At 40.2% G+C, this 27,959-nt stretch overlaps 1 protein-coding gene across 4 annotated transcripts in view; it reads right to left on the bottom strand.

Annotated features, from left to right (window-relative positions):
* Positions 1-27,959, bottom strand: part of GRID2 (glutamate ionotropic receptor delta type subunit 2) — a 695,953-nt gene that overhangs the window by 5,223 nt on the left and 662,771 nt on the right. For 3 of the 4 annotated variants that reach the window (XR_010430019.1, XM_064651918.1, XM_064651919.1), the window contains exon 15: positions 1,504-1,744. Coding sequence is in view for 2 of the 4 variants with exons in the window: in XM_064651918.1 (XP_064507988.1) it covers positions 1,504-1,744 (241 nt within the window). In the remaining 2 variants the exon portion in view is untranslated. Of the gene's footprint in view, positions 1-337; positions 1,745-27,959 lie in introns of all 4 variants that reach the window. The other variant, XR_010430018.1, reaches the window with a different exon arrangement.

Genomic DNA, 27,959 nt, shown 5'->3' with positions numbered 1-27,959 from the left:
ATGGGGACATTCAGCACATACGTCCATGTTAAACTCAGTTTTGAGCCAAGCTTTTCAATTTAGCGTTGAGATGCAATTTTAAATGCTAAACTAATGACCATATAGCAAAGATCAAGGAGGCCAAATTATACCATTTGTGGAAAGTATACACTTGAATTTCTCAGCATTTGAAAATTGAAATAGAAATTTTTTAGTTGTATAAAATATCTGTGTGGGTTTTTTTGTTTTCCTTTGTTATTGATTTTCCTGTTTTGCATCAGATAAATATGAAGTATGAAGTTCTGAATGTTTGGATGAACAACAATCAAGTAAATTTTAGGTTTTTAAAATAATTTACCAGTTGAAACTATATGGTTTCCACTCCTGAGAAACCCAATTTAAAGACTAGAGATTCCTTTTTTTTTTTCCTTTTAATAATGGTCCGGTCCAGATCTTGAACAAAAAAAAAAAAAAAAAAAAGCTTGGGAATTAAAACAGGCAAGAAAAGATTAAACGTATTTTAACATCAGTGCCAATGCTGTCTAATTAGGTAGGGTAATTAATCCTTTCCTAATATACAGCATTAGATTAGCAGGAATAAACACAATGGAGAAACTGCAGAGAAAGCAAGACCACTGCACACAAATTAACAGCAATACCCCACAAGCTACACAGATGTGCCTAAGCTACACAGACAGAAAAGCTATATTTGACAGTGTGTCATTAAAGCTCATATTTGGGTTCAGCTTTGGGTGTTGCTGCCAGGTTTATTTTAATAAATTGTTTTGTCCCTGATTTTTTTTTTAGTATTTTGTAGATGTAAATACTTAATTAAAAAGGTAAGAAATTTGGTATAAAGTTGCATAAGGCTCAGATGGCTGGTAAAGGGACAGGTAGGTTACCACAGGAAGGAAAGCATTACACATGCAGGTGTAGAAGCAAACTCATCTCAGATGTAAAATAACATATCTCCCTGTGGCCTCCGTCCAAGATTTTCTGAAACAAGTCTGTAGTAGATTTCAGAAATAAGCCTGGCCTGAACCTGAAAAATCTAATGTAGCCTTACTTCCCTGGACTTCAGATGCAATAATGAGAACTGAAGTTCATGGAAGTCTCAAGAGGTCAGTATTTCCGAAAATGGGGACAAGACTCAGCCATTGAGCTTAGGGGATATATTTTTCAAGAAGTAACCAAGAAACCTGGTGAGAATTAGCTGTCACCAATGGGAATAACGAACCAAATATTGATGTATTAATAATGTACTATTCTACAAGTAACAGATGTGTTTTACTCAGAATAGTTGCATATTTATACATCATCAACATATATTTATTTCCATTCAAATAATTTATTTCTAGAAAGAATAGCTTAAAAGGTTTTGAGGAACACAATTTATCTTAAAAAATCAGGAAGCTAATGAAGTATCTCAAAATTTGATTACCCACCCTCTCTAGTGCTACAAAGTCAAGGCAGCATTATTTAGGGTGCATGAAAATTCCCCAGGAGAAATGGAGGGTCTAATACCTCTTTTGATGGAACCCGGGAGCCTTTCCTTTTATTCCACCACGTTTCCAACATTGCAATGAAACAGGATAGGACAATCCCTGCAGCGAGGATGCAGAAAACACCTGCAAAACTTTTTATGTCCAGGGCACCTCCTTTCTGTTTGGTATCCACAGATGAGTAAAGATCACACTGACCGTTCTTCGGCCACCATTTATGCTTCAGTATGTCCATGTCGCCATTCTGCTGCAGCTCCAAAATCCTGGAGGGGAAAGCACAGAAGTCAGTGGTTACAGTGGGGCAGTGGACAGCGGCACCTGAGAGTGTGAGGATGGAATCTGACTACTTGCAACCTTCCCATATGTCTTCGAAAGCCAAGAAGCGGATGAACCCAGGCAGACTGATTTAGCCAGAAAAGAAAGCTTGAATATGGGGTTGCCTGTTAGACTGAGCACATAGATATCCATGTTCTACTCCAGATACAGGAAAGCACACACGACTCTCTCTTGTCTTCTTTTATCAACCTTAATGAAAAGGCTTTTCTTCATATACCGTATTTTCTTAATTGGCTTTCACTACAGACTATGTCAGTAGACTTTCGTAGTGCATTATATATTTGACAATATTTTGCATTTTAATCACTGGAGAAGAGACATTTCAATTAGAAAACCCCCCAACCAGAAGGAAAATACAGTCCAGATGGATCACAAGTTACACTTTATTGATCCTAACTGATCTAAATTGATCCTTATTAGGTTACCTACTTGCTGCTTTGGAGAGAGAGAGAGAACAAAGCCATCTTATTACAGTCAGTGGCGACCTAAACTAATCTTGCTTAACGTGAGAATGTGACCTGATGATAAGTGATTCCACAGGAAGGTTCCTTGCTGTGGAGTTCACTTGTCCTTGGACCTACATATCCAGCCCATGAAGATTTACTGGGCAGCTTGCAAGGACAATGCACTTAACTAGACTTCCTGTGGGATGAGCAGTTTGAGAAATGAGAATTTTATTTGTAAGAAGATTTTCATATTTAGTTCATTTATTCCTGAGGAGAGTGTTTTTTTTAAAAACATCCAGAAATGACTAGAGTAACAGCTGGGTGTCTCTGGTTATCCAAAATAAAAAATTCAGTGATCACATCTAAAAAGAATAAAACAGAGGGAATGTTTTCCTTTATATAATAAATTTGTTTTTCATTTCAGTGTTGGAAGACAAACAATTACTTGTGCAATCATTTGACACAGCATGCAAAGAAATCCAAGTGCACACAAAGCAGCAGAGGTCTGGGATGTTGCTGCCAGAGACTGTACTGCATCAGAGGGGGAAGAAAAGCTGTCCTACTGTCTCAGGGCTACCATAACAGCTCAATGCAGAGGTCTACATCATCAGCCTTGAAAGGGAGTTTGAATGCACCTTGGAAGCACAGAGCAACTGCTCTATACAGAATTTACTCAGTCCCCCATGCTGCTTGAATAGGCAGTTGTGTCAGTGAAGTCACCTAATTTTTTATGTCACATCCAAATGACCATATATTTATGCTGTGGTCCTACCAGGAATGGGAGACCTGACACAGCCACCAGTGGCTGAAATCTCAGCACAGCTCTGGAATGAGCTTCCACTTCCTACTGAGTAGTACAACTGGTGCCTGAGATCCTCACCTGTTCAGAGGGGAACTGCTTGTTCACCTCTGTGCTGTACCAAAGGGAACAGTGCCCTCAAGGAACAGATCACAGGCAATACACATGTCCTTGGAGATGCCAGAATCACCTTGTTCGTATAGCTTTGTGTTTATAAGAAGTGGGACAAATTCTGTGCAGTGCCTGCTGACACTACATCGCTGAAGGTCCAGCCCTGGAGAGGGGCAAACAAGGTCACAGTTGCCTGGGCTATATTTTGAATTCTCCCAAACTCAGAGCCAACTTGGGGAAACCTCATCCTGAAGCTTCCTGAGGCAGCAGGGATGTGTCAAGGGTGGGAGAATTCTCCATTCTGTTACAAGAGACAGAGTAGCTGTTATGAGACATCCATGTTCGGAGGAGCTTTGGAGGCATGTGGACCATACACAGGAGTGCTGTCATTGCTGCCTACAGCTGCCTATTGGGAGTGTGTAGAGAAGCTGAAGTTAGACCCAGTGACAGGAAGAGATGCAACTGGGATAAACCAGAAGATAAGAAATTCCAACTAGATAAGAGAAGAATAGGAGAGGTCAAACACTGGAACAGAGAATTTATGGCACCACCACCCTTGACAACATTCAAAGACCCACTGGGAAAGACCCAGAGCAAACTGACCTAACTGGACCTGCTCTGATCAGAGGGCTGGACTGGAGATCAGATTACTGCTCTGCAACTGCAAACACAGTCCATGCGCTACCCTCTATCCTGGCATACAATCCTTACAGAAAGAACTCACCATAATCCTGGTTCCTGCTGCCCTAGAATCCTGTAATAGGATTTAGGTGAGCATTTTGCCCAAATATGCCAGTCTGACAGGTTAGCAGGAGCAGATAGTAAGCACAAACAGAACCTTTTTGTATAAGTTCTTGTGGAATAACAGTAGATTAATTTTCAATGCCTAATCCAAACATACGTGGTTTTATATTTAGGAATTACTGTACTATCTACACAAGGCAGTAACAGAACAACATCCATGGGGCTTATTTCTTCCAGCAGTGGCTGTAATCCCTGAGCAGGACTATTTTCTCTGTTTTATTCAGTTAGGAATAGAATGAACTATCCAAATGATTGCTCTATTCTCATTAATTAAATGATTCTTCACTTGTCAGTATAATTCTTGATTACACAAGACATCTTTTTAACAAAAGACATTTGCATAAAAACACTGAGCTTTGGCTTGTTCTTTAATGGAGATTTATTCCTAATTGTACTCCTGGTAATTATTGGCAATTTTCTTTATGGATGTAACATATAGTTCAATTATTTAAAGGAAAACATAAAAAAAGCAGCAGAAACCAGCGATAGTAATGGTATCATTACACGGAAAAGCTTGAGAAGTCAAAAGCTTGTAGTAGTCAAAAGCCTTGTAAAACTGCAGCTTAAAACAGATGTTGAGGGATAAAATATATATCAACAGAAATGATAAGAGCACGAATATCTAACTCTATTAATGTGATGCAGAGAACAAGGAAGATCATGCTTCTCTTAGACTTCGCAAACACTTTGTTCTGGAATTCACCTGTATGCGGAACTAAAATAATAGTTAACATACTAAGAAGATTTAACACTTCTGACCTGTTCCTAGTTATGAAACTTCCTATTTTAGTAGCTCATTTTCATAAACAAAAATTGTACTTTAATGAAAATTCCAGGAAAAACACAGGAGGATGGGAGTATAGCACACGAGTACTGCTATCCCTGCGTGCTGCAGGAGCCTCCCACACGATGGCACTCTTTCCATAAAAATACGTGGTTTTGCGGCAGCTCCTGGTGGGTGCCCTGATACACTCTAATCAGATGTACCTGTTGGGTGGCAGACACTACAATCAGTTTGATATTTGATTTTCAAACTTAATAAGTGACTAAAGTAATAACGCATTAACTAAATGCTCTGAATGATAATGATGTTCTAATGCTATAATTCCAGCAAGTGCCTCTTTTTCCAAGTCCCAGATGTTTAAAACAACTTTTTCCTCGAGAGACTTGGCTCCTTTGAGCCTGCTGTATTGGTGCAGAGTAGTATTGCAACACGTAAGCCAGTAGAAAGAGTTGTGGAAAGTATTAAGTAGGGGGCAGGAGTTCCTGCTGTTTTGAAATACCACAGTCTCAAAAGGCTTACAAAAGAAGCCTATATATTGAAATAATCTGATTTGTCCAAAAAATACCATGATCTCTAAAACTTGCTTATGGATAGAGTGCAGATCTTAATATATTTTGCTTTAGCAGGCTAATGTTAGAGTAACATTTTTCAAGGCAATGACGTAAATTTATCGAGCTGCACAAAAGAAAATGTCTCCATGCAGTTTAATGGATTTGGCTCTGAATTCACAGTGCCAAGTGATGTCTAGAGGATAGAAACATAGAAAACTAAACTGCCTGTGGTTTCTAAATCTAACAGGGATGTGAACAAATCCTACTGAATCAATGGGAATAGGGCTGGATTCCACTCAGTAACTACATACTTCACTGCTGGCAGTGAAATGTAGTTACTCCTCCAAAATACCCACAGATAAAAAGCCCCCAACTTAATATGATAGCAAGGTGTCACAAATGCTACACACTTGAGACTTCTGTGACAACACTTTTTTGGATGCAATTTTATTATGAGCTATCAGTAGTGAGCAAAAGATGACAGGACACTTACAATGATATCAGAAATGCCAGTGCATGTTCTAGGATGTCAGAGGTTACTGAATATCAGCTTCCTGCACCAGGAACATGTTATCCAGAGGGATAACTTCACCATTGGCACTGATGGGGAAGAGGAGATGATGAGGTGCTATTCTGTCCCTAGTCAGAAGATCAGGGTGCAGTAGAGAGCAAATGCTCAGAGTTGTGTGATGAATGCCCACCGTCGAAAGGGGGAGAAAAAGTAAATTAAAAAAAAAAAGAAAAAAAAAAGAAGAAAAGAAGTGGCTATACTGGTATACCTTAGTGGGGTGTGCCTTGGGGGTCTGAGCCAAGGTCCCAGGCCTTGTGCTTGCTCCTAGGGGGCTCCTGGGAAACTGTTGTGGATTGCATTTGGGAGCACTTGGTACTTGCAGATGGGGCCAGGTGGTTACAAGACCTCTAGTAGCTTCTGCAGTGGTTAGCCAAGAGTCAAATCCCTCGGGCAAAACCTCTTCACTGGAGTTTTTCTAACAAAAATCTGGTATAAAGTTTTTGCAAAATTTGGTTTTCTCTTCAAATAAGATATAAAACGAAGCTTATTTGTAAGCATCCTTCAGTTATCAAAGTAGACAGGTAGGAACCCACAAGGAGAATTTGTGGTTTGTTTGTTTTTTTTTTTTATTTCAGTGAAGCAACTGCCTAATCTTATTCACTGCAATAACTGGAGTGATGCCAACTCCTATTGCATCTCCCATTGCATCTCCCAGAGCAAGCTTTAGGTTTTGGCAAAGCAGCTTTCACCAGTGCCACCTGGAAGGCTGGCTCAGGGCTTTGGTGCCAGAGAGGGATGGCTGCTGCCCAGCCTGGCTTGCTGCCTCCTGACAGGGAAAGAGGCAGTCCCAGACATGGGGAAGGAAATGGGAAATAAGAATGGAGACAGGGCAAATAGTAGACTCTTGGGGTCCTTTCCATCTCCTCCTCCACCAGTGGCACCTCATTATCTCACTGAGACCTGATGAGTTTTCATATTTTGCCCTTATCCTTGAGGCCTTGAGGGAGACACATGTTGATGCTCAAAGCCTTGACTTTTATGCTATAAATCATGTTTGCATCATATTTCAGCAGGAAAAGCATGTGTGGGAAGGTGGAGGGCAGAAGTCATTGTTCCCAGGTGAAAGAAAGAGGGGAGCAGTGCCAGTGCCTGCTCCTGGGTGGACTGAGGTGATGCTAGGAGAGCTTGCCAGATGAGCCAAACACCCAGAGGCAGAGAGATCATTGCTATTCCAGTCCTTTCTTTAACTACAGATCTTGATATCTGTGAGAATTTTTGGGTTTGAAGAGACTGTTTTCTGTGTGTGGATTTTTTTTAAGCCAGCTTTTTAATGAGCTGCCAATCACGGGCTCCATGAGAGGAAATTTTTCGTGCCAGCCAAATGCTGCCAGATTAGACGAAGCGGTGCTCCCTCTCCACCCATTCCCACCACTTAACCCAGCAAAAGAGTGCCCTTGGGTCCAGCTGCAAAGCCTGTTTTATGGCAGAGACTCCAAGCAGATTTAAACCCAACTAGCTTGTGGCCCATGAAGGCAGGCAGGTGGTTGTCTTCTGATCTGCCCTTCAGCAGTGCTCGGCATCACAGTGCTGTCACTAGGAAGTCAGTGCACAGAAACAAGGATAAGCATCTCACCTTCTAGAGATAGAAGAAGCAGCAGTAAACCAGAAGCTGCTGTTCAGCATTAAGGATTTGCATATCAAACAATATTAAAAGAGAGAAAGCAGTTGACCTTCTGTTTTGCTCAGCAACAAACCATTAGCTTCTAAAGATGCAGCACTCATGACTCAGATCCCATAAATTAGTATCACTTTGTTCAATTTAGTGAACTTCTTCTTACTTAAATCTTTTCGAACTTACATGGACACTCTCAAATACAGAGGGCTAACCTTAAAAGAAGTGGCATCTGCAGCAATAAGAAATGAGATATTAACTCTTTTATATGACTGGTGGAATTTTATGAGGACAGCTCTACAATAATTTTTTTCAAGCTGCACAGCTTTGCTGAGTACATACTAACAATTCAGAAACATAGATAAAGATGAAAATCAAGTTAATAAAGATCTTCTGCTTACTTTTTATATCGAAAAATAGAGGTGAGCTTTACTGGTCTTTCATTGTGAAGAACTTTTCTGCTCAGGAGAAAGCAGCAATAAAAGTATTAGTACCTATTTATAAATCCCAAATGACAAGAGAACATCTACAGACAGCTGCATAAATATCATGAGTTCATTAAGCTCAGTGCTGTTATGGTAAACACCAAATTAATTCATTATGGTGAGTCACGGTACACCGCCAACCTTATTAAAACAAAGAAATGTACTTTCAAGGTACATTGGTTCCCGTACACTACCCATATTCCAGTCCTCTTTTAGAAAATTACTTGAGAAATGATACTTACTAAGCTTTATAAAAAATTCAGTACTTCATGGCCACATGAACAGCCGGGACCTAATTTTTCTTTTGCTTTCATTACCATAAGCCAGAAGCAAGTGCAGGGACAGCTCATGGAGTCTGCAGAAGAGCAAAGCAGACTTTGATGCTCTCCCCTCAACTAGGACAGCTCTGTACTCACTCTCCCTGGTCTGCACCAGGAAAAGCGTCTTGCTAACTGCCCATGTTTCCAACACTGTCTCCAAGATTCAAAGATCAGGTGTGATGTGTGTGACTGCCATAGAATGGAGACAGTGTTCATTCCTAAAATTACACTTTCTTCAAACTATCCCCTACAGTAGTTCTTGTGAACACCAGAGGCAGTCAGAAATGATATTGTGGCTATATGTGAGTAGACTGTATGAATACACATATACAGCTTAAGGACTTGAGTTGCAGGTCCCAAGCAGTGTGTAAGTAAATCAGTAGCAACTTTCTCAACTGTAATAATTGATAATTTCACACAAAACCAAGAAACCTAAATGTCCAAAGTCATCAGGATTTTCATCATTAACTTACAGACAGCAGAGCCCAACATAGAGCACACCTGGGAACCCCAGCCCTTCTGGATAGGCTGTGAAAAAGGCATGGCATTTTTCTGAATCAGGATACCTAGACTAGCCCAAGATGGAAAGCTTGAAAAGTGCCTTTTCAGTCACCACATATTTCTTAGATGTCTTCTCCCCAAAATCTCACCTCACTGAACATTTCCTCCAGTGTCACTTGTCAGCTGACCCCTGCCTGAGCAGCCCTGTGGTTAACAAGCCATGTAAATAACCATTCTCCTGCTTAACAGCAGAAAGAAAACAGTTGAAAAAAACACTTTAGTTTGACTTTGTTATTGGTTTTTTTCCATGAGTGAGATGCAAACAGACAGTTATTAGGCTCAATTACTATTTCATCTAGTGCATTCTCAGATTTTTTTGGACACAAAGCAATAAATCAAACACTGAAAGTTTTCATTAAGAAAACATCAAAATGAAATACTAAAATATTTGTCTTTTAAGGAATTATTATTTAGTTAGATCATAGGGAATAACTTTAACTAATCTGTTTAGATCATCTGCTGATGTCCTGTCAGAAGGATAAATAAATCAGTTCACTGACCTAATGTAGCACTGAACGAACCCACAAGTCTTGTCTTCAGCTGAGAAGGAATTGCCTTAGAAATCAAATTATTAACATGATTAATCTTAAGAGTTGCAGTGACTAGTGAACTTCAATTTTTTTATGTTGTACATGTTTATGCCACCTTTAAAAGTCAAGCACTTATTATAGCTATGACAATATGGTATTTGCTAATATCAAAATTGGACTCCAGCGAATCGACAACAGGCAGAATGAAAGCAAGCCAAAGAGACGCAAGAGAGCTGAAAAGGTAAAGACAGTAAGTCCCACAGAGACCCAGAGCATATCTGCAGTCAGAAAGGCAACACCTTGGGTGGTCTTTGAAAATGTCAGCATCATCCTTAAGCACACTGTGATATTTGGGTTATTGGGTGCAGGAAAAGATCTTTCATTTTAGTGTAAGAACCTGGAAATTATTATCTTAGCTAGGAGTCATGCTTTGGGCAGTGCAAAGCCTCACACTATACAAACTACCTACATCCACATTTTGAGAAATACAAGACACATCAGTTACACTAAGTCCTGTTAACTGACAGTCTAGCATATCTCTTTTATGAAAGTAAGAGATCTAGGTGGCACTTGCATATTTGACATTTATTTGCTATATACCTAAGCAAAAATGACAAAAGATATTTTGTTATGATGGTTCTCTCAAAATATATAGCCAATGATTCTCTCATGTTTTAAACTGTTTGTACAGTGCTTCTAAGACAAAAAAAACTAAACCCAAAATCTTCAAAATTTTCTTTTTGATAGTGTTTAAATGCATGATTTACATAGCTTGATTTAAATATCATAATTTGGATTAGAAAGACCTCAAATCAATAGCTTAAAGCTATCTCCAAGGTGAACAGAATTGTTGATAGAATAGGAGAAGCTAGACAGATAAATACAGAGTCTGAAGATCAAATCACAGTAATATGCTTTGTGTCTGAAATTTGACATTTAAAAATATCTCAAATGCTTTTATCTTGGTCCTTGGTTACAGCTGTGAAAGCTTCCCAGATTCATTCCCATCCAGGGTTTTAAACACATTGAAGTTTGAAACCAGTACTTCTGTACATGAACACTGTAATAAACAACCTTGTAGATTAACATTATACTGAGGAGAGCCCTCTCCAGACAACCCTTTGGACAATGAAAGTGAAAATGTTTAAGATTATTGTATATTATTGCCTTAAAATATATTATTGCTTCAAAATTTAACTAATTACTTTGATTTGCACTCTCAAGCAAATCCATTTCATAGAGGAACCGTTTCTAGAGACACCTCCAAAATATGTTCTTTCTTTAAAGCCTATCTCAGATCATATAAATACTCTTCAAATATTTACATCAGTATAGTGCTATCTGGGGAAGCCTAAGGAATAGCCACAATTTTGCCTTAGAAAATTATGAGACCTTGCCAAATTTACTGGAGGCACTGAAGAGTGGATTGGACCACACTTAAAAAAAATAATATTTCTTATTTCACACCTTGAGGTTTGAGGAATTCTACTCCTGCTCTTCAGTCTAAACTTGTGTCACACCAGTCTTCTGACACAAGCCTGGCCCAAGTTACAAACAGATCTGCCTGAGATGGGTGCCCTGGATATATTATATTGCCTAGGGCACCTCGGCTGGTCTGGGGCTCACTCTGCCTACTTTCCCTTCTAATATGCATCAGGTAAGCCTTCCTCAAAGACATGAGATCATAAATTTCTCTACTTTGATGAGCATTCACATTTTTTAACATCCCTCCAAGGAGGGCTTTAGCCTGTCTTAAAAAGAAAATTATGAAAGACAAGACAGTACAACTTTGCAAGCAAGAAGCTGCCTGACTGCTGCGCTACGGTCGATCTGTGCACAGCACTAACCAATGCGCCGTGTTGCTGATCCCTTTTGTAACCACGTTGCTCTTATGTATGGGGAGATAAGGTAGGAACTGGTGTAGTTTCTCTTCTTCACCAGACTTAGCGATCACTTTCAATAACGCATCAGCGTGTCACGCTGACACCTCTGTGTATGCAGGTTTTGCACCAGCGGGAGAACATACTGGCAATCAAAGCACCTTTCTGTGCTCTTGCAGGGCTACCAGCAATGCAGAGAGATGAAGAAGCCTGGCAGAGAAACCCTGCTAGCTACTGGTGGTTATAAAAGTTAATAATTGATGATTTATTGCCCACCTTCCACTGCAGTGTGTGTCCTGGGGGGTTGCAGTCTACCTTGCATGATAGGAATCAGGGCTTTAAGCAGCACGGTGTTTACTCGAAGGACTCACACTACCTGAGATTTCCATGTTATGAAGAAGTGTCTCGATAAGAACCAAGTGCCATTCAATCCAGATAACAATCTGCAGGAGGACTGAGTGTTTTTTCTGTTAATAAAAGCATCTCCCTAGTAATGCTGCAATTTTTCAAGAGTCTGTGTTCTTGTCTCACAAACTTTGCCTAATCAGGTCCTCTGGTCCCTTCTGCATTGCAATAAGCAAGGGCTGTCTTCACCTGTTTGTGATGTTAATTTTTAAATTGATTTTATTTCTTCAGGATTTTAGTGCTTTGGAACAGTGCAGAACAATCCAAACCTACCATTACTTTTGCTGCTGAAGGAAGCAGAGCAGAAAGGAACCGGCGGGAGGATCTGAAGTTTCGCATTTCACCTCATACCTTTTTTCCCCTCAAATCTAGGCCCATATTATTCACACAAACTTGAGGGATGTCTGTTCTGTGCAAAACAAGTTTGTTAGACAAAACATGCAAGCCTATAAAGGCAGTAGAATACCTAAATCTTCTGTCAGAAATTTCAGCCCAGACAGAACTGCTTTTCTTTGCAACCGATCTATCCAGATCAAAACTGAGACTTTTACATAAAGTAGAATAATATTCAATTCTTGCCACCTACAAGGACATACCCCTCTAATGGCCTTTATTTCTAATATTTCATATTGGAGCATCCAAATTTTAGATTCAACAGCAAACATACAGAAGCATGTTAGAAATTATGTAACCATGAAAAGTTTCAAAGGATAATCTTAAAATTAATTCTTAAATTGAACATTAAAAAAAAAATCAGCTTCCTGACAGAGCAATATACAATCTAAATATTTTTTAAAACTCAGAATGATTTTGAAACATTTGATATTGTAATAAGACTTAGTGATTTTCATTATGAACCCTGTCTTCGTTCACTGCATATCTTGATTATCAAGTAAAACATGGTTAAATCAAGTAATTTTCTTACATTTTATTCTTAAAAGTAAGCAAAATTTCTGTATATAGTTTTTCAGTCTTGGAACTCCTAATTGTTTCTCAGTGTTTGAGAGGTTTCTATGTCTTTAGAGGTGTGGGATTTCCCCCCCTACCAATCTGTTGGTAACTGACCTGAACATTATCTTCTATTCAGCTCATGGGAATAGGAGAAAGGAAACATAAGCTTGCATAGCAATGACAGCAGACATCACTTGTATCCTAAAAGTGTTTTACAGCTTGACCAAGCAAATCTTCAATTACAGCAGATGCCTTGGAGCAAAAATCTTTCATAGTCAGCCAGACCAGATAATGGGCTCATTTGCCCTCTGTTATTGTACCTACCGTCACTTCTTTCATAAAATTATTAATCCTACTTGCAGTTTTGCAATTTCTACCATGGAAACCTCAGAGGAGGAACCTTGGGAACAAATAAATGATCCTTTCCCTCCTTCTCCCTTTACTCCCTCTCCAGCAGACACAGCTCATGAAGCAACTTTCCACAGGGACCACTGAGCTGCGTTTGCTCATTGTCTCATGACACTGTGCCACAGCTGACTGGCATGGTTCACTACTACTGACAGAGGGCAATGCCAGGATTTGCTGTGTAACATTAAAAAGCACATCCCATCGTTTTCCTGTGCACTGTGCCAGATAAACTGTGGTTGAAAGAAATAACCCCAGAAATAAAATGTGAGGAACTCCCAGGTGCTTTCTATCATCTTCCCTCTGCAGAATGCCAATGGCTTTATAGGAAATTTAACAATTTTATAGCATAGGTCAAAACCAAGCAACTTGGCACTGAGATTCAATTTGGATAAGCCCATGAGCCTGCTCAGTTGATCTGTGCATATCTTTTTCAAGACCAAGGACATGAGGGCAAATTCTGCAGCTCTTTTTCATACAACAGGGAAGTGAGCTCCTTTCTGCTGGCAGAGGCAGATCCGAGAGCTGGGTGAGGGCTCCTGTTGCTGTTATGCTGCTTGTTGCACAGCTCAGAGCATGGGGCAAGTTTGGTGAAATTCAGGTTCCATCATCCCTAGTAAGGAGAGTCAGATGTAGAGTAGGTGCAATCAGATGTAGAGTTTAGAGGAGAGACAAGAAAAGGGGAGACATATTAAAAAAAGTCACCCAAGTTTAGAGGAAGAATCAAGACCATGCCAACTTCTCTTGAAAAAGTTGTCTGGCAGAAGAGGTGGGAGCATGAATGGCGGGGTATTCTCAACCCTGATTTCCCAATTCCAGAAAGTAAAAGTTTATTTGTGGGAGGGCAAAGGAGGATATTAACAGGTTTTTATTTTTATCCAGCCAGTTCACCTTTCTCTACCTCTGTGTCAGACTGAAAATTAGGACTCCACCAAATGGCCCTGTCGCCATCCTGCAAATTCACAGCTGCAGAAGATGACACACAGTAAATCACTGTCCTCTCACTGAGAGCTGCCATAAATAATGCCACAGGAGTTTCCCCCCTGCAACCAGCAGCTGCCTGCAACTGCTGGGCACAAAGCTGTAATGCAGCCCCCAGGTAGGGAACAGAGAGAAGGTAAAACAGAACAGTCTGGAAAATAAGATCCTGGCATTTATCATCATGTTACTTGTAAGCTTTAAAAATATTTGTCTCTTCTACAGAATTTCTATATAAGTTGTCATAACTTCAGACAAATTTCAGGAATGCCCTATGTTAGTTTTTTAAACGTACCTAATCTTAAAAGATTTTCATTAACAACAAGTTTTACCACTCTGCCTGTACAGAGAAGAAAGCTGAGTCTGAGTCAGAGACCATGATCAAACCTTAGGTGTGGGGTGAAAGCAGTGGCTGAACCCAGTCCCTGCTTTCTCTGTTCCTTTTTGCAGTTGGTATATTTATTTGTTTTCCTAAGAGAAGTCTAGGGCAAAAGAGAAGGCAAGGAAAAGAGCAGTTTGGAAGGCTACACTGACAGGTAGAAAAGGCTGAAGACGTGAAAGTGCATTAGCCATGACTTCCCCAGCAAGCAGCTGGCTTACTCTATTGCTCAGTCTCTACATCAATGACAGCTTTGAAGGCTTGTGCTGCAGCATAGCCTCTCTCTCATAGGCATTTCCCAAACATAGGAACAACCTTAGGGTTACCAACAGGGCCAAGCTTTGGGCAGGACTGGCCCACAGGGAAACTCCAAAGCACTGATCTGTAGAGAACTGGAAGGGACATGGACTTCATGGCAGCTGGGCAATATCACAGCCCCTCTCCAGCTCTGGAGGGATTAGAGCAGCACCAGTGGGCAGGGACATAAGGGGGTGATGGAAGAAGGGATGAGATCCTTCTTTACATTGCCAGCAAAGCTGTAACATTTCCCTGCCCTTTACAGCACCACTCGGCATGTCAAAGCTCTGCACCATTTACACCTTGGATAACACACTATCCATAACTACCATTTCTTCACCTAATTTGGGTCAGACAAGCTCCAGGGGATACTTCTCTCCCTGGGAGCACTTCACTGAAGAGAGAGATCAAGGATATGTATTGCAGTACATCTCATGGACGTTACCTGCAGATGGGGGTAAATAGCTAAAATTCTAAGGTAATGTCAGATTCATTCCTATCCTGTTTGGGAAAAGTAGGAGCAGGGGCTTTTTCCTGTTCTGTAAATACATATTATATAAATACATAAATAAAGATATATTCAAACACTGACAATTGGTTAAAAAAAAATGCTAGGAACATTCAGATATGAAGATAAGGTTATGATTGACTGTGGAGATTATGATGATAGAGGGAGCTTTACATGGAGATTGTTGTGTGGATATTTGGGGTTGAGCATATTCCAATGCAATTTCATGTTGCTGTTTGTTTTTTTTGTTTTGCCTTTTTTAAAAAATTTTATTTTTTAGACTAGTTTCTAATTCTGATTTAAATTATAAACTAAGAAGACTAGTGTTGTTTTTTCTTCCAGTCCTCCCTTTTTGTTTGCATTTCAGATCAAACTGGATATTCTGATCCAGTTTCTCAGAGAGCAAGACACACGCTCAGGATGTGGGCAAACTGGGCTTCTATCCTGCTTGCCTAATTCAAAGCAGGGACTGGAAGTGAAATCACCTTTATAACAGGGATTATAAGGTAGAGAATTCATGACAGAGACAGCAGTAAGAGTCTCTTGCCCCTGCAAGTAAATCTCTAGCTTAGGAAGCTATTGCAGGGAGCAGGTAAATCAGATACAGGAACATGCCTGCATTAAGGAAATCTTAATGCAGACAGGTTGGAAAAAACTGATACTGAAGCTTAGGTTTTTTCTTTTTTTTTCCCCTTTGAAGCAGAATGTTGTTTTCCATGCAGCTCTTACAAAAACTGGAATTAAATACCCAGCACAGCATATCTCTGTTGGAAAGGGGCACCTTCAGCCGTACTGCTGTTGGACCAGAGCCTGCAGCAGCCACTCATCACCCTCTCTGGCAGATGCAGGACATGGATGCGAAAAGTCAAAGCTCACCCACGCTGCCTGTTTAAGAAAAGCTCTTTGTACCAGTTAGAAAGATTAGAGAAGGGCAACAGCAGCACTGCTGCTTTTCAGAAGCCAGAGCAAACCCTCTGACACCTACCTTCTCTCCATTCCCATCCCTTCAGATGAGCACAGTGCTGCAGCCAGAGAGATACCAACCAGCAACATGTTGAGCACGAGGCCCTGCCCGAACTGTGGGAATGAACCAACACCTGTTGCCCAAGGAGCCTGTAATCACAGCCTGTGACTTCTGATGGTGTAATTCCAATTACAGATGACTGGGATCAAAGAAAATGGAACTACCTGCAGAATAGGGCAGCAGAGATTTTCCCCTTGCTGGAAACAGAAGGCAGTGGGTAGGAGGCATATTTTGTTTTATTGCTACTGCTGGCAGTGAGGAAAGCCAGGCCACGCAGCCCAGCACAGAAAGTCTTTGCAGGCAAAATATACTGGCTAATTTTCTTCTTACACCTATTTTGCTTTAGAGCAGTAATGCCGACAAAACAGTTGGTTCTTGTTCACATCTACAAGAGAAGTCAAGTTTTACTTCTTTTCCTGATGGATAAGCTCCTTAAGACTGTGCACATATTTGCAAATTGAATTAATATTTAACATTGTATACTTGATTTTTTTTAACTTATTTTTACTGAAAGCTTTGAGTTTAACCAGGTTTTAAGTGAAGCCTTTTAGAGTTCAGAATGAAGTTCAAAGTTACTGCTTGTTCTTTGATTACTTTTCTTAAATAAACAAAGCAAAGAACAAATGCCAAGTGAAGACTCACCAGCTGATAGGGGAGTTCAGTAGAAATAGAGATTCACATTTAATTTTAAAATAATTTTTAGGACACACTGTGTTTGCGAGGGTTTTTTTGTGATTTTTGCTCAGAGGACACAAACCTGGTTTGCATTTGCGACTATTACCTGTCTTCCCAGTCCTGTGCATGGCCCTGGGGCTAGAAAGAGAAAAGTGGCCACAGTAACAGTGGGTTCTGGAATACCTGAGCTTTGCTTGTCTGCTTAGATTTTTAAGTCAGAAGAAGGGCTCTGCTTTCAAGGGACAGATTAAGATCATAGGCTTACTTGAAGTCTAAACACATGGAGAAATCTCCATGGCTCCTTGGACACACTGATCCTTTGCATTGGCAGCATGTTCAAGTCTCCTAATAAAGCCTTTTCACTAAAGTACGTGCTGAGAAAGGCCAAACAAAATTTCAGGTTTGCATTTTGTTAGCTGTTCACTACTTGCAGTCTGCCTTGCTGTGGGGTAGAACTGCCACAGTATCACTCTAAGATGCTTGAACACCAGAGAGGAAAATGAAAAATGAATTTCCTTTTCCTTAAATGTATTTCTTTTGAAAAGCCAGTATCTGTTTTTGGGTCTCCGATTCACAGCTTTGGGGTATGCAGTGTTTTAGACCACCACTACTTCTCTTCAGCTTGCAAATATGGGGGATGTAATACAGCCCTGTTTACCTCATAATATTAATTGCCTTCTGCTTTACAGATCACAGATTAAAAATGAGGCAAAATAGGTCATACACAAAGCTAAGAGAGGTTAGAAGACAAATGAGCTGAGGCTAAGACAAGCAATCCTATATGTAGGAAAGAGATGCAAAGATGGGACACGAGTGGAGACTGCAAATACCTGGCAGATAGCAGAGCAGCTATCAGGAGGTGATTGGGCTGGTAGAGATAATTGAGTGGCTGAGCTGAGACAGGATGTTTAATAAAGGCCCCCCACAACAGGGGAAGGAAATCCTGGTAGAGGACAGGAACCTTTGGCACTAATCCTGGAAAAATGTCCCTTACCTGAGGGAGATGTCCCCAGGTTGGGAGGCTGGGCACACTGTGGAGGCATGGTGCTTGCAGGGTCAACAGCAAATCTTTCCCTAACCAGGGCTCATGGACCCATGGACATCCAGTGTTTAATTCACTGTCAAGGAGATTTTGACCTTCTGTGCCTTATTGCAGCTGCTCTCCACAATTAAAGGTTTAGTGGAGGGGATGGGGTTGTCAAGCTGATTGACCTCATTCAGCTGGAGAGGGAATGGTGACAACATGGGTAAGTAGCCAAGGAAGGTAAATGGGATAATTTTAGTCTCCCTGCCTTCTATCACAGTAAATTATGTATGAGGGCTTTTATGGCAGTCTGATAAAAAACAGAGTTACCTGGTAAGTGGCACTGGAGAGACAGGTGCTCATGAGCTCCACAGAGACATGTAAAAATGGCACATAGCTTGTTAGTCACTGGGCCTTAAAATGTAATGAATTTAATTTCTTTTCATACTGACACAGAGCACATAACGTCAGTACATTATCTTCCAAGATGAGAATTTCAGGCAGTATTTTTCAAAGCAGCTAAATAACACAAGCATCTCAGGCTTTTGCAAAAATACACCATAGGTTTGGGCAATTTTACCTTTCTTGGCACATCATAAACAGGACCCAGTCTATCTCTAATCACTAGAACAAGCTCTGCCTGTCACTGAATCACTATTTTGTATGTCACTATATTGCAGCCAGTGGAGTGGCAGCATATTTGGGGAACAGAAGCACCTCAAAGGGGGTGCAACTAGATCACAGGGAGAACATGTTATAACGTTTCCTCATGTGCAGATGCTGTTTTAAGAGAGACGAACATTTCTTGTGCAAGAGTTTTTTGCTTTGGTATAATATGAGATCCCAGTACTGAGACCACCAGAGACATGAACATGGCCCTGTTAGAGCAGAGTAGCAGGCAAATTCCATCATCTTTATGGAGCATGCAATACTACATGTGGCAGCCAAGCAGCAAAGCTATTTTTCCCCTTGTAATTACTTACAACAGCTCCTCTTAACCTGTACAGCACAGTCCCCTCCCCATCCTACCCCACTGAAATGCTAAGAACAGCAAATGAGGTGTAAAGCCCTTACCTCACCTCAGGAGCCATCAAATATGATAAGGTACAACAGGCTCTTAATTAGGCTGCCATGGTTTATAGGAACAATTTAACACACACAGATCTTTCGAGAAGCTCTGAGAGAGAGGTCCCTGTCTCCTAGCGCTCATACAACATGAGCTCCAGGTAATTACTGACCTTGACAGAAAACACAGAACAACTGCCTATCTCCCTCCTGGTTACAAGGGGCAGGTGGGAAGAGCAGCCATAAGAAGCTGTACTGACAGCACCACATTTTCCTCCAACATACAGTACCCACCGTGCAGAGATAACAAGTAGCGCAGCCATAGCTATGTTGCTTAGCTCGTTGCCTTTATGGTTTGCATCTGACAAGACACTGGTTCAGAAAAGGTCCCAGCACAGATACTTCATTAAGAATGGAGACCATGGCCTTTCAAACATGGAGTCTTTCTTATTCGCTAGATTATTATCTGTTTCCACTGGGATAAGTTAAGCAAAAGCACCCTTCAGCTGACTCATTTCAGCACTCAACAGTTGCTCAGTTTTCCTTATGAGCACCTTCCAAAAGATTTTCTAATGTGTTTAATTTCAAAAACCTAATAGTAAAAAAAAAAAAAAAAAACTAGCTAGAAAAATAAAATAAAAGGCAACTATAGAAAAAATAAATGTCTTAATTACACAGCAGCTTTGTCCTAGAAAGATGTTTATTCTGAAAAAATCACATCAGCTGAAGTCACATAGAACAAAGCTGTTGCTTTGCATGTTCGGAAATTCATTAAGGGCATCTTAACATACTGGATGCCTAAGTGGCTCTGTCCAAGGAGACCTGCAGCAGATTCTGAAGATACTGCACTATTTTACACAGCTCATAGCCTAACAGAAACAGCATTAAAGCAGTTATCTGCTACATTTTTTCCTGCTGTATTGTAAATACTCAAATTCTTTATTAGGGTTATTGTTTTAGAAGAAGAAGAACTTGTCCTTTTCAGATTTTGCATAAAACTGTGCTTCTCCTGGGTGGGAGTCAAGCCTTGGAGAGCATCGGATTAGCTCTGAGACTTGAGGCCATCTCATAAAACTTAAAGGGGATACACAGGCTGGAAGATTCATGCAAGCCTTAAGCTGAAATCTTTACATGGGAGGTGTTTCTGATCGACAGTTGCTCTTGAAAGGTACAAGGGCAGTTTATAAAAGAGATATTCTTTTATAAAGATTGAAATGCACAATAATAGCTTTGAGGAACCCGTTGTCATGTATGTGATTAGAATGAGAAGATGTGACAGCTATGAAGATTCCTAAAAAACACTGAAGTGACTCAAAAATTGGAAGCTACTTGAAGATTCAGAGCACTTCACAGTCTGGAAAAGGCATTTTGTTGCCACCAGTTTAGTCTAGTAATCAACATTACCAGAAAGTTCTCAACTTCCAGCAGACTTTAGCTGGCAGAGAACACGCTTCATCCACTTGCTTGGATGTAGATGGGACAGAAAGGAACACCAGTGCTGAAGGGCAGAGCCACAACTTCCCAGGATTATCTGTAATATCCCAAACAGGAAGTTGGAGGTATTGTCTGACGTCACTACTCATTGCAGCTGAAAAGTATTTCTTGTTTGCCCCAGTAGCTCACAAAGACTTTCTGTCAAAATGAAGAGAGGGCTGAAGCACAGATCTGATGTTCTGGGGGTATATCTGTGGGAGGATGCTGGATGGATGGTCCCAATTTTGGTGCCAAAAGTACTCTTGAAGCTTTCCAAAGTGTCACTGTAGAGTGCCACAGAAGCAACTAAAGGAGGCCTAAAGTATATTTCCCAGCAGGCTTGTAGTCAGGCTTAGTGATCCACACTACTACATCTTTCTTAAATATCCAAGGAGCTAGGCTGAAGTATATCCCCTGTTGCACCACGAGAAGAAAGGATCCTTGCACAAAGGTGACCAAAGCTATCATCAGAAAGGCTGTCCAAAGAACAGCCTCATGGAAACATACTGGCAGCTTTCAGACTTGTGGAAGATCTGAAGTCGGGTCACCCTGCTCAGAAAAGCCTTTCCCAGCTGGCACACATGAAAGGCATGACCGTGGCACTGTCATGGGCATAGATCCCAACCAGAATCTCAAGCCACTCATCTCTGGCAGACCCTCAGAGATAACAGAAACAGGATTTCCACCTTCATGAGAGGCAGACAGAATTTCAGGTGCAGCACTGTGTTGAAAAAGTGCACCTCCTGAACCTAACAAGAAAAGTTAGGCCCTAAGGTGCTTTTCCACTCAATTTTCATTAATTAGGTTTTTCTCTCAGTGTCCCAATTCGAGTTCACAAGACAACTTATGACAAAGACATTTCCTTTTCTGTCAAGAATGCATCACCCACCGCGGACCCATTATTGATATGGACAAAGCATAATAAGATTTATTTCTGAACTTAAGCACCACTTGGTGAAGTAGTTGCAATTCTCTTAATTTATCTATGTAAAAAAAAAATGTATTAATTCACCTGCCTAACATCTGTTCAGGATTCTTTTTGATAAAAGCTATCTGTGGTGCAACATAAATAGGAAATCTAACTATTCCATGCAAATGTCAAGGCACTCTCTAAATATTGTGATCTTACACAACGCACAGTGTCAACTGTGACAATGAAGGCAGGATTTACTGCTCCTGGTAAAAATACATAAGCCACCATTAATTCAAGTGCTGCCAGAAGCTGATCTACTTTATGTAGAAATATTACACTCAAATGTGAATCCAAATTTGAGCTATGCAAGCTGAGCTTTCAGAAAATACTGGAAAATATATAGTGCTGCAATGTTAAAATAATGACTACAAATTGTATTTTCAGCACCCAGCTTGGCATATATAATTGCCAGTTTCGGAGAAGAGAGTTTGGGTCAATTTTTGATAATTTTAGTGCAATATTTTAGTCATATGGTGGCTTGTGTAACATCAGTTAAATGAGAATGCTCGTACTCGCAATTCCTCTTTTTGTTCAAATAGAGCTGCTCATACTTGCAATTCCCATTTTTGTTCATGCACTTGCAGTCATGGTTTTCTTGCAACATTTTTTTCCTAGGGATAGGTGTAATATTTTTGAATATTACCATCTGTAGAAGAGCTGGCTCCTTCTTAAAGATTCAGAAGTAATAACCAAGAAATACAGATTCAGTTCTTTACCAGGGAACAGCCATCCTGTGCTCTCATATAGGAGAGCCTGATTTGCAACCTTGTTGAAGAGGAGACAATGCAAAGTACAAATCGATCTTTTATTCTGTGCTGCCAGGGAAAAATACATTTCCACTACAAAAACCTAATTCCCTTCAGAGTTTCTATGTCCTCATTCAAATACAATGAACAACCAATAGGCTCTATCTACACTCCTGTCGTGATCCATAAATATCATTGTGGAAAGTGTTTCTGCAAAAAAACTTTGTCTTAGAGATACTGCAAAGCCTGATTCTCAACTCCAGAAAACTGGGTTCAAATCTTGGAAATTAAAATTAGGTCAGTATAATGTTGACATAAATTTCTTTCTTTCTGTTCAAGAAAAACTTAAAAAACCTATCTCCAAAATTGAGAAGACAGTCTCTTAAGTCATGAGTCAAGTCTGGTCATTCTTCCTTCGGTCAAAAATTTAAGTTTTAGCAATAAACAATGTTTATTTTGAAAAGTAAAACATGCCAACAAACAAAACAAAAAAGCGCTGTAAGAGACAGTGTCAAAGGCTTCAGTAAAGTCCAGGTAGACTACATCCACAGCCTTTCCCTCATCCATTAAGTAGGTCACCCTGTCATAGAAGGAGATCAGGTTGGTCAAGCAGGACCTGCCTTTCATAAACTCAGGCTGGCTGGGCCTGATCCACTGGTTGTCCTGCACATGCTGTGTAATGGCACCCAAGATGATCTGCTTCATGTTCAAAAGAAAAACATAAACCCAAGCTTTAACTCATGACTGAGTTCACCTGGCTTCAATTTCCAACCTTCAGATTTTGCTATGCTTTTCTAAATGAAAGCACCCTATTATCAATTTTTTTCTTCCCATGTAATCACACTATAATCACACCAGAACTGATCACCTTTTCCCTCTCATTTTGATAAACTGAATAGCTTGAGCTTCTGACATCTTTTATGATAATCATGGTTCTCAGATTTCAGACTGCTTATATAGTTCTGAATTTTTATGATGTATCTGTACCAGAAATGAACTTAGTATTAATGACCAATAAAAATACCACCAGTGTTGCATAGAGAAACAACAAGTCCTTTTTCCCTGCTCAATAGCATAAAACTTGCATATTCAATTCCTGTTATTTCTCCTCAGGACTCTCCATGTAATTAATTTTTCTATTACTTGTAATAGAAAAAGTTAATTTCATTTCTAAAAAAATATTTCATCTGGCCTAGAGTAAAATGCTTTATTATAGACTTAAGCACCTAAGAACTTCCATTTTTTTAAGTTGAAATAAAGAACAACTAGATTTAAAAGTATTTTTTAATAGAAGAATTTTTATTCGCATTTTTATGTCAATATTTATAATTCCTTTTTGGGCCAATTTCTGAATAAAAAAGAGGTTTATGTCACCATCCCAGTGTATTTTGTCTCCTTTTCCCTCTTGAAATCATCTCAACAATTTCACAATTTCTATGAGGACTAACTGCAAAACCAAGCCACAAGGACTACAAATGTCTCGTTTCTATGCACTTTATTCCACTTCAGAGTGAATCAAGTTAAATAAGAACACCAAAACTTTAGAGAAATAATCTTCACACACACACAGAGTCATTTAGATGAAGGTGCGTTGTAGCAACCTGAATGCAGGGCCCCCATACATGCCAAAAGAAAGGGGAGTGCACTCAAGGCAAGATGCAGTTTGGAGACACTTTATTAACCGTGATGCTAAGTTAGCACTGAGCTGGCTCGGGAAGCGAAGAAATACACCTGTTTGAAACATGAATACCACTGATTTGAAAATTTCAAAAATTATAAACACGGGACTCAGAAGTGTCATTTTATAGCTAATTTTCAGAGACCTAATACAAAAGCAGTCAATGCCGGAATAAGCCACCACACCTCACTGAACTATGTATTGCCTGAACAACAGCTGTGATACACTCCACCCTTATTCTGGAAAACAGTCTTAATATTGCTTTTTAAAAGGGTAATGAATGCAATAAAAGGTTCTCAGCCACTGCAAGAGCAATAGCAATATTAATGTAATTTGAAAAGATGGTCAAAACACTTTTCTAATGCTCATGAATCATCAGCTGCTTTTGCAATATAACTGCTGTGTTTGGAAATTGCATTTCCCCACTCATTCATATTATTCCAATCATTATTCCAGTCTGTCTGTTTTTTAAAGAGTCATCACATGTCCAAGAAACAGCAATCATGAGCCTTGAACGTGCTTTTATCCTGCTTTCATTACAGAGAGGGAAAATACAATTACAGGTGCCCCCTCTGAGCAAGAAAACCTGTCTTCCCTGACAAGCAGCTCTGCAATATGACCAGGAGCTGCTGATGGAGTTGCTATGGTTATAAAGAGGTCCTCTGTGGGAGACATCTTCACTTGTGCTTAGGTTTTGACAGAGACAGAGGAATGCTTGATGTGGAACGAAGGAAGGATAAAAAGAGCTTCATCCATTTTATTGATGTGAAAGTGGAGTTACACAACATCTGAAGTGTTTTTGGAGAAACCCCAAACTTTGTTCCAGACATACAGGGGATTTCCATACAGGCCAGAAGCAACAACCACACACAGAAATAAAACAAGGAGAAGTGGAGTAGTTCCCGACCTATGGATTTTCCTGCAATCTCATGCAAGAGGCCACTACACTCTGCACAGGGCAATGAGACTAAAAATAAACCTAATAGATGAGCAAATCCCTGGATGTGGCAAGGCCTAAGTGAGGGTTTGTGCCCCTGCACGAGAAGCACTAAAGGAAAACAGCATTTGGGCTTTTCATCCTAGCTGCTTCCACTTTTGTTCCTGAAACAGTGCCTCCTCATTAAAGCAGGCTGCTAACGAGAGGAAAGGCAGAGAGAAGCCAGGGAAGATGGAGGTAGCCTATGCTAATTGGGGCAGAATTTAAAGGAGTAAACTGCTGAGCATGAGTCTGCAGCACTTACAGACTGCTGAGGAGCCTGGTTAAATCATCAAACAATAAAACACCACTCTTTTTTTATCTCCCCATGCCTCTTTTCTGACCTTTGGGATGTAGCCCCTTGCATAACAGTCTTCCTCTCTTCCTGCACACTTTTTTCCATCCATCCTGCCAACTACAGTTGAGTTGGTGGATCATCTGAGATAGCATGGGAGGGGAAGCTACGCTCCACTTTGCCGTTTATTAAATTATTTGCTTTATCATATAAAATGTGTGAGTTTTCTTCCCTCTCCCCACATTCTCATCTTAGATCTTCAGAGCAGACCTTTCCATGGGAGAATGAGATTGGAGAACTTCATCTGATACAGCAAGAATATATACCCTTGTAAAAGGCAAAAATGAACCAAAATCTTTTTTCAAGATACTAAGAGATCTGAAACACCAACAAGCAAAAATCATTTTGAATGAAATCTTAGTGAAATAAAGAAGGCTGATCAGAACAGTTCAGAGTGTGAAAAATTGTGACTAATAAACAATATGAGTTCTGTTTTACTATCAAATATTATCACATTACAAAATCGATCCTGTGAATCACCCTTGATGATGGCAAGCAGACTCTGTGTTCAGAGCACCAAGTCTGTACTGTTCATAAATATTATTATGGCCAATAAACTCAAGGCAATGACAAGGGGGATGTAAAACCATTGAGGGTACCATACACTGCAGAGGTTGTAAAAAATGCTGTAAAAGTAAAATGATCTTTTATGAAATCTTTTGTTTGGGAGGAGCTTTGTATTTTAACAGGGCATTTAGCACACAGGATAGCTTTCCAAAAGCAGCAATCTCTCTGCCCTTAAATTGGATTTGAAGTCCTGTGTAGTCCCAAAATTACTTCATCCAAGAGGGCTGAAGATGGCCTCATCCCCATCTGAAGAAGCAGGATGTTCAGTGCTCACACAAAGATCAGCTCACCATCCCCTCTTCCCTGGTCTTTTACAGCTTTTATCACACTTGATGTAAGACATGCAGTAAAGACTCTAAGGTAGCCTTTTCTGCTCCAGTTTTGCTTTCAGCAAATGGGAACTCCAGTTTGCAAACCTGCTCTCTACCCAGCCGATGCCCAAAGCCAGCGTGAAGCTCCACTGCAGGCGCAGAGGCAGGAGCAGACCCCATGGTACAGTGCACCACGTGCAGGGTCACCACTGCTTGCAAAGGAGCTACTCCTGAGCTGCTCCTCAGGGTACGTTTGACAGCTCAGAGTCTGCGGATGGCCTATGGGACACATCCCCTCACTGGTACCAATCAATCCATAGTTAGCAAGGCAAGGCAGTGCGTGCCTTTCACTTGCAATGAATTCAAGCGAGAGTGCAGACTGCTAAGTCTGCCTGTAGTTTTCTATGTTCTCAGCTGAGACCAAACCTTCATTGCCTCACTCAAATATTTTTAATTCAAACATGCAGAAGTTTAGGAAAAAAAATATTATCTTCTTCAAAAAGCTCAACACACAAGTGTAAAAGCTCAGTATGGGAACGCAAAGTCTGACATCGAAGAAGCTACACACAAGCCAGCTAGAACTAAACCCCATCCCACTTTATCCCACGTAGCCAAAGGCAGTGGCAGCATAAGAGAGTTGTGTGGGGCCTGATGAGTCAACTGTTGTGCTGTGGCTTAGTACCACAGCTGATAACCAGGCTTTTACTGCTCTTTTCCTGCATCTGGAAGCACTCTGAGGTGTCCATAAAAATCAGAGTGGTGGGGGGTTTCTGAAGTGCATCCTACAAGATGAGGAAAAAATTTGGTCTTGACCTCTAGGGTGTTTCTTCATCTTAAGGCAAATACTAAAGGACCTCCAATGCCCTGACCAGAGTGGAGACAGCTCACATAAAGACACAGATATTATAAAACTCAGTTAAACTGCCTTCAGTTCAGGTATCAGGACTGACAGTATTGTGACTGAAGCAAGGGAATTTTAATATTAAAAAGCCAGAGACAGCATTTTCTCAGACTAGACAGACAGATGTTGATTATTTAAATGAAATAAAAATATATTGCTCACAAAATAAATTAATATTTTAGATAGCATTTGTCAACATATGCAATCATAAAGAAATACAATACGCTCTAGAGATTAAGTATGACTCTTGTGTAATGCCAAATGAGTACTTTGGGAGTTGTTTTTACATATTAGAGGTTTAAAACTTGCTCCTAAGAGCATTAGTATTTCCTTTGGAATAACACATTAACAGCAAATCCAGCAAAATCCTTCACAGTACACTGTAAAACACATCTAAAACAAACTCTACCCTTACCCACAGAGAGGTTCAATCTTAGGATAATTCCACACTCCTCATTCTTATTAAAAAATTTTTTTCAGATTGACATGAATTCAATCTGTATCATCTTTTCTATTGCAACACAGTCTCTCTATATTAGGACATCCAGACTCTAATCAAACACAAATGTTTGCTTAAGCCAATCAAGCTCTGTGTATTTTGTACTAAAGCCAGCATATCGTATCTAATTAACCCTTCTGCTTTCCTGGCTGTGTTGCCTGCATTGCACTGAACTGAGCACTAAACCCATGACAATGAAATTTAAGTAAAGAGCTCATGGGGGGAAAATTGCACTCCATTCACCTTAGCCTTCTGTCGCATAAGGTAGTAATATTTTTAATACGGCCTGTATTCCACCAAAATGCATCCCCAAAATACTTCTGCAACTGCACTGAGGGGGAGGAGGGCACCACTACTTCCATCCAAACAAGATTTGCAGAATCACACTATAGGATATAAGAGCAGTATTTGCTCCTGCAGGCACAGTAACTGAATTTCCAGGTTATAATTGGATGATGTGGCTTGCACCATCTCCAGAACCCCTTGATGGAATTACAT

Source organism: Pseudopipra pipra, chromosome 4 (genome assembly GCF_036250125.1).
Source record: "Pseudopipra pipra isolate bDixPip1 chromosome 4, bDixPip1.hap1, whole genome shotgun sequence".
In the NCBI taxonomy this organism is placed as follows: Eukaryota; Metazoa; Chordata; class Aves; order Passeriformes; family Pipridae; genus Pseudopipra; species Pseudopipra pipra.
This window is presented reverse-complemented; position numbering and strand designations above follow the sequence as displayed.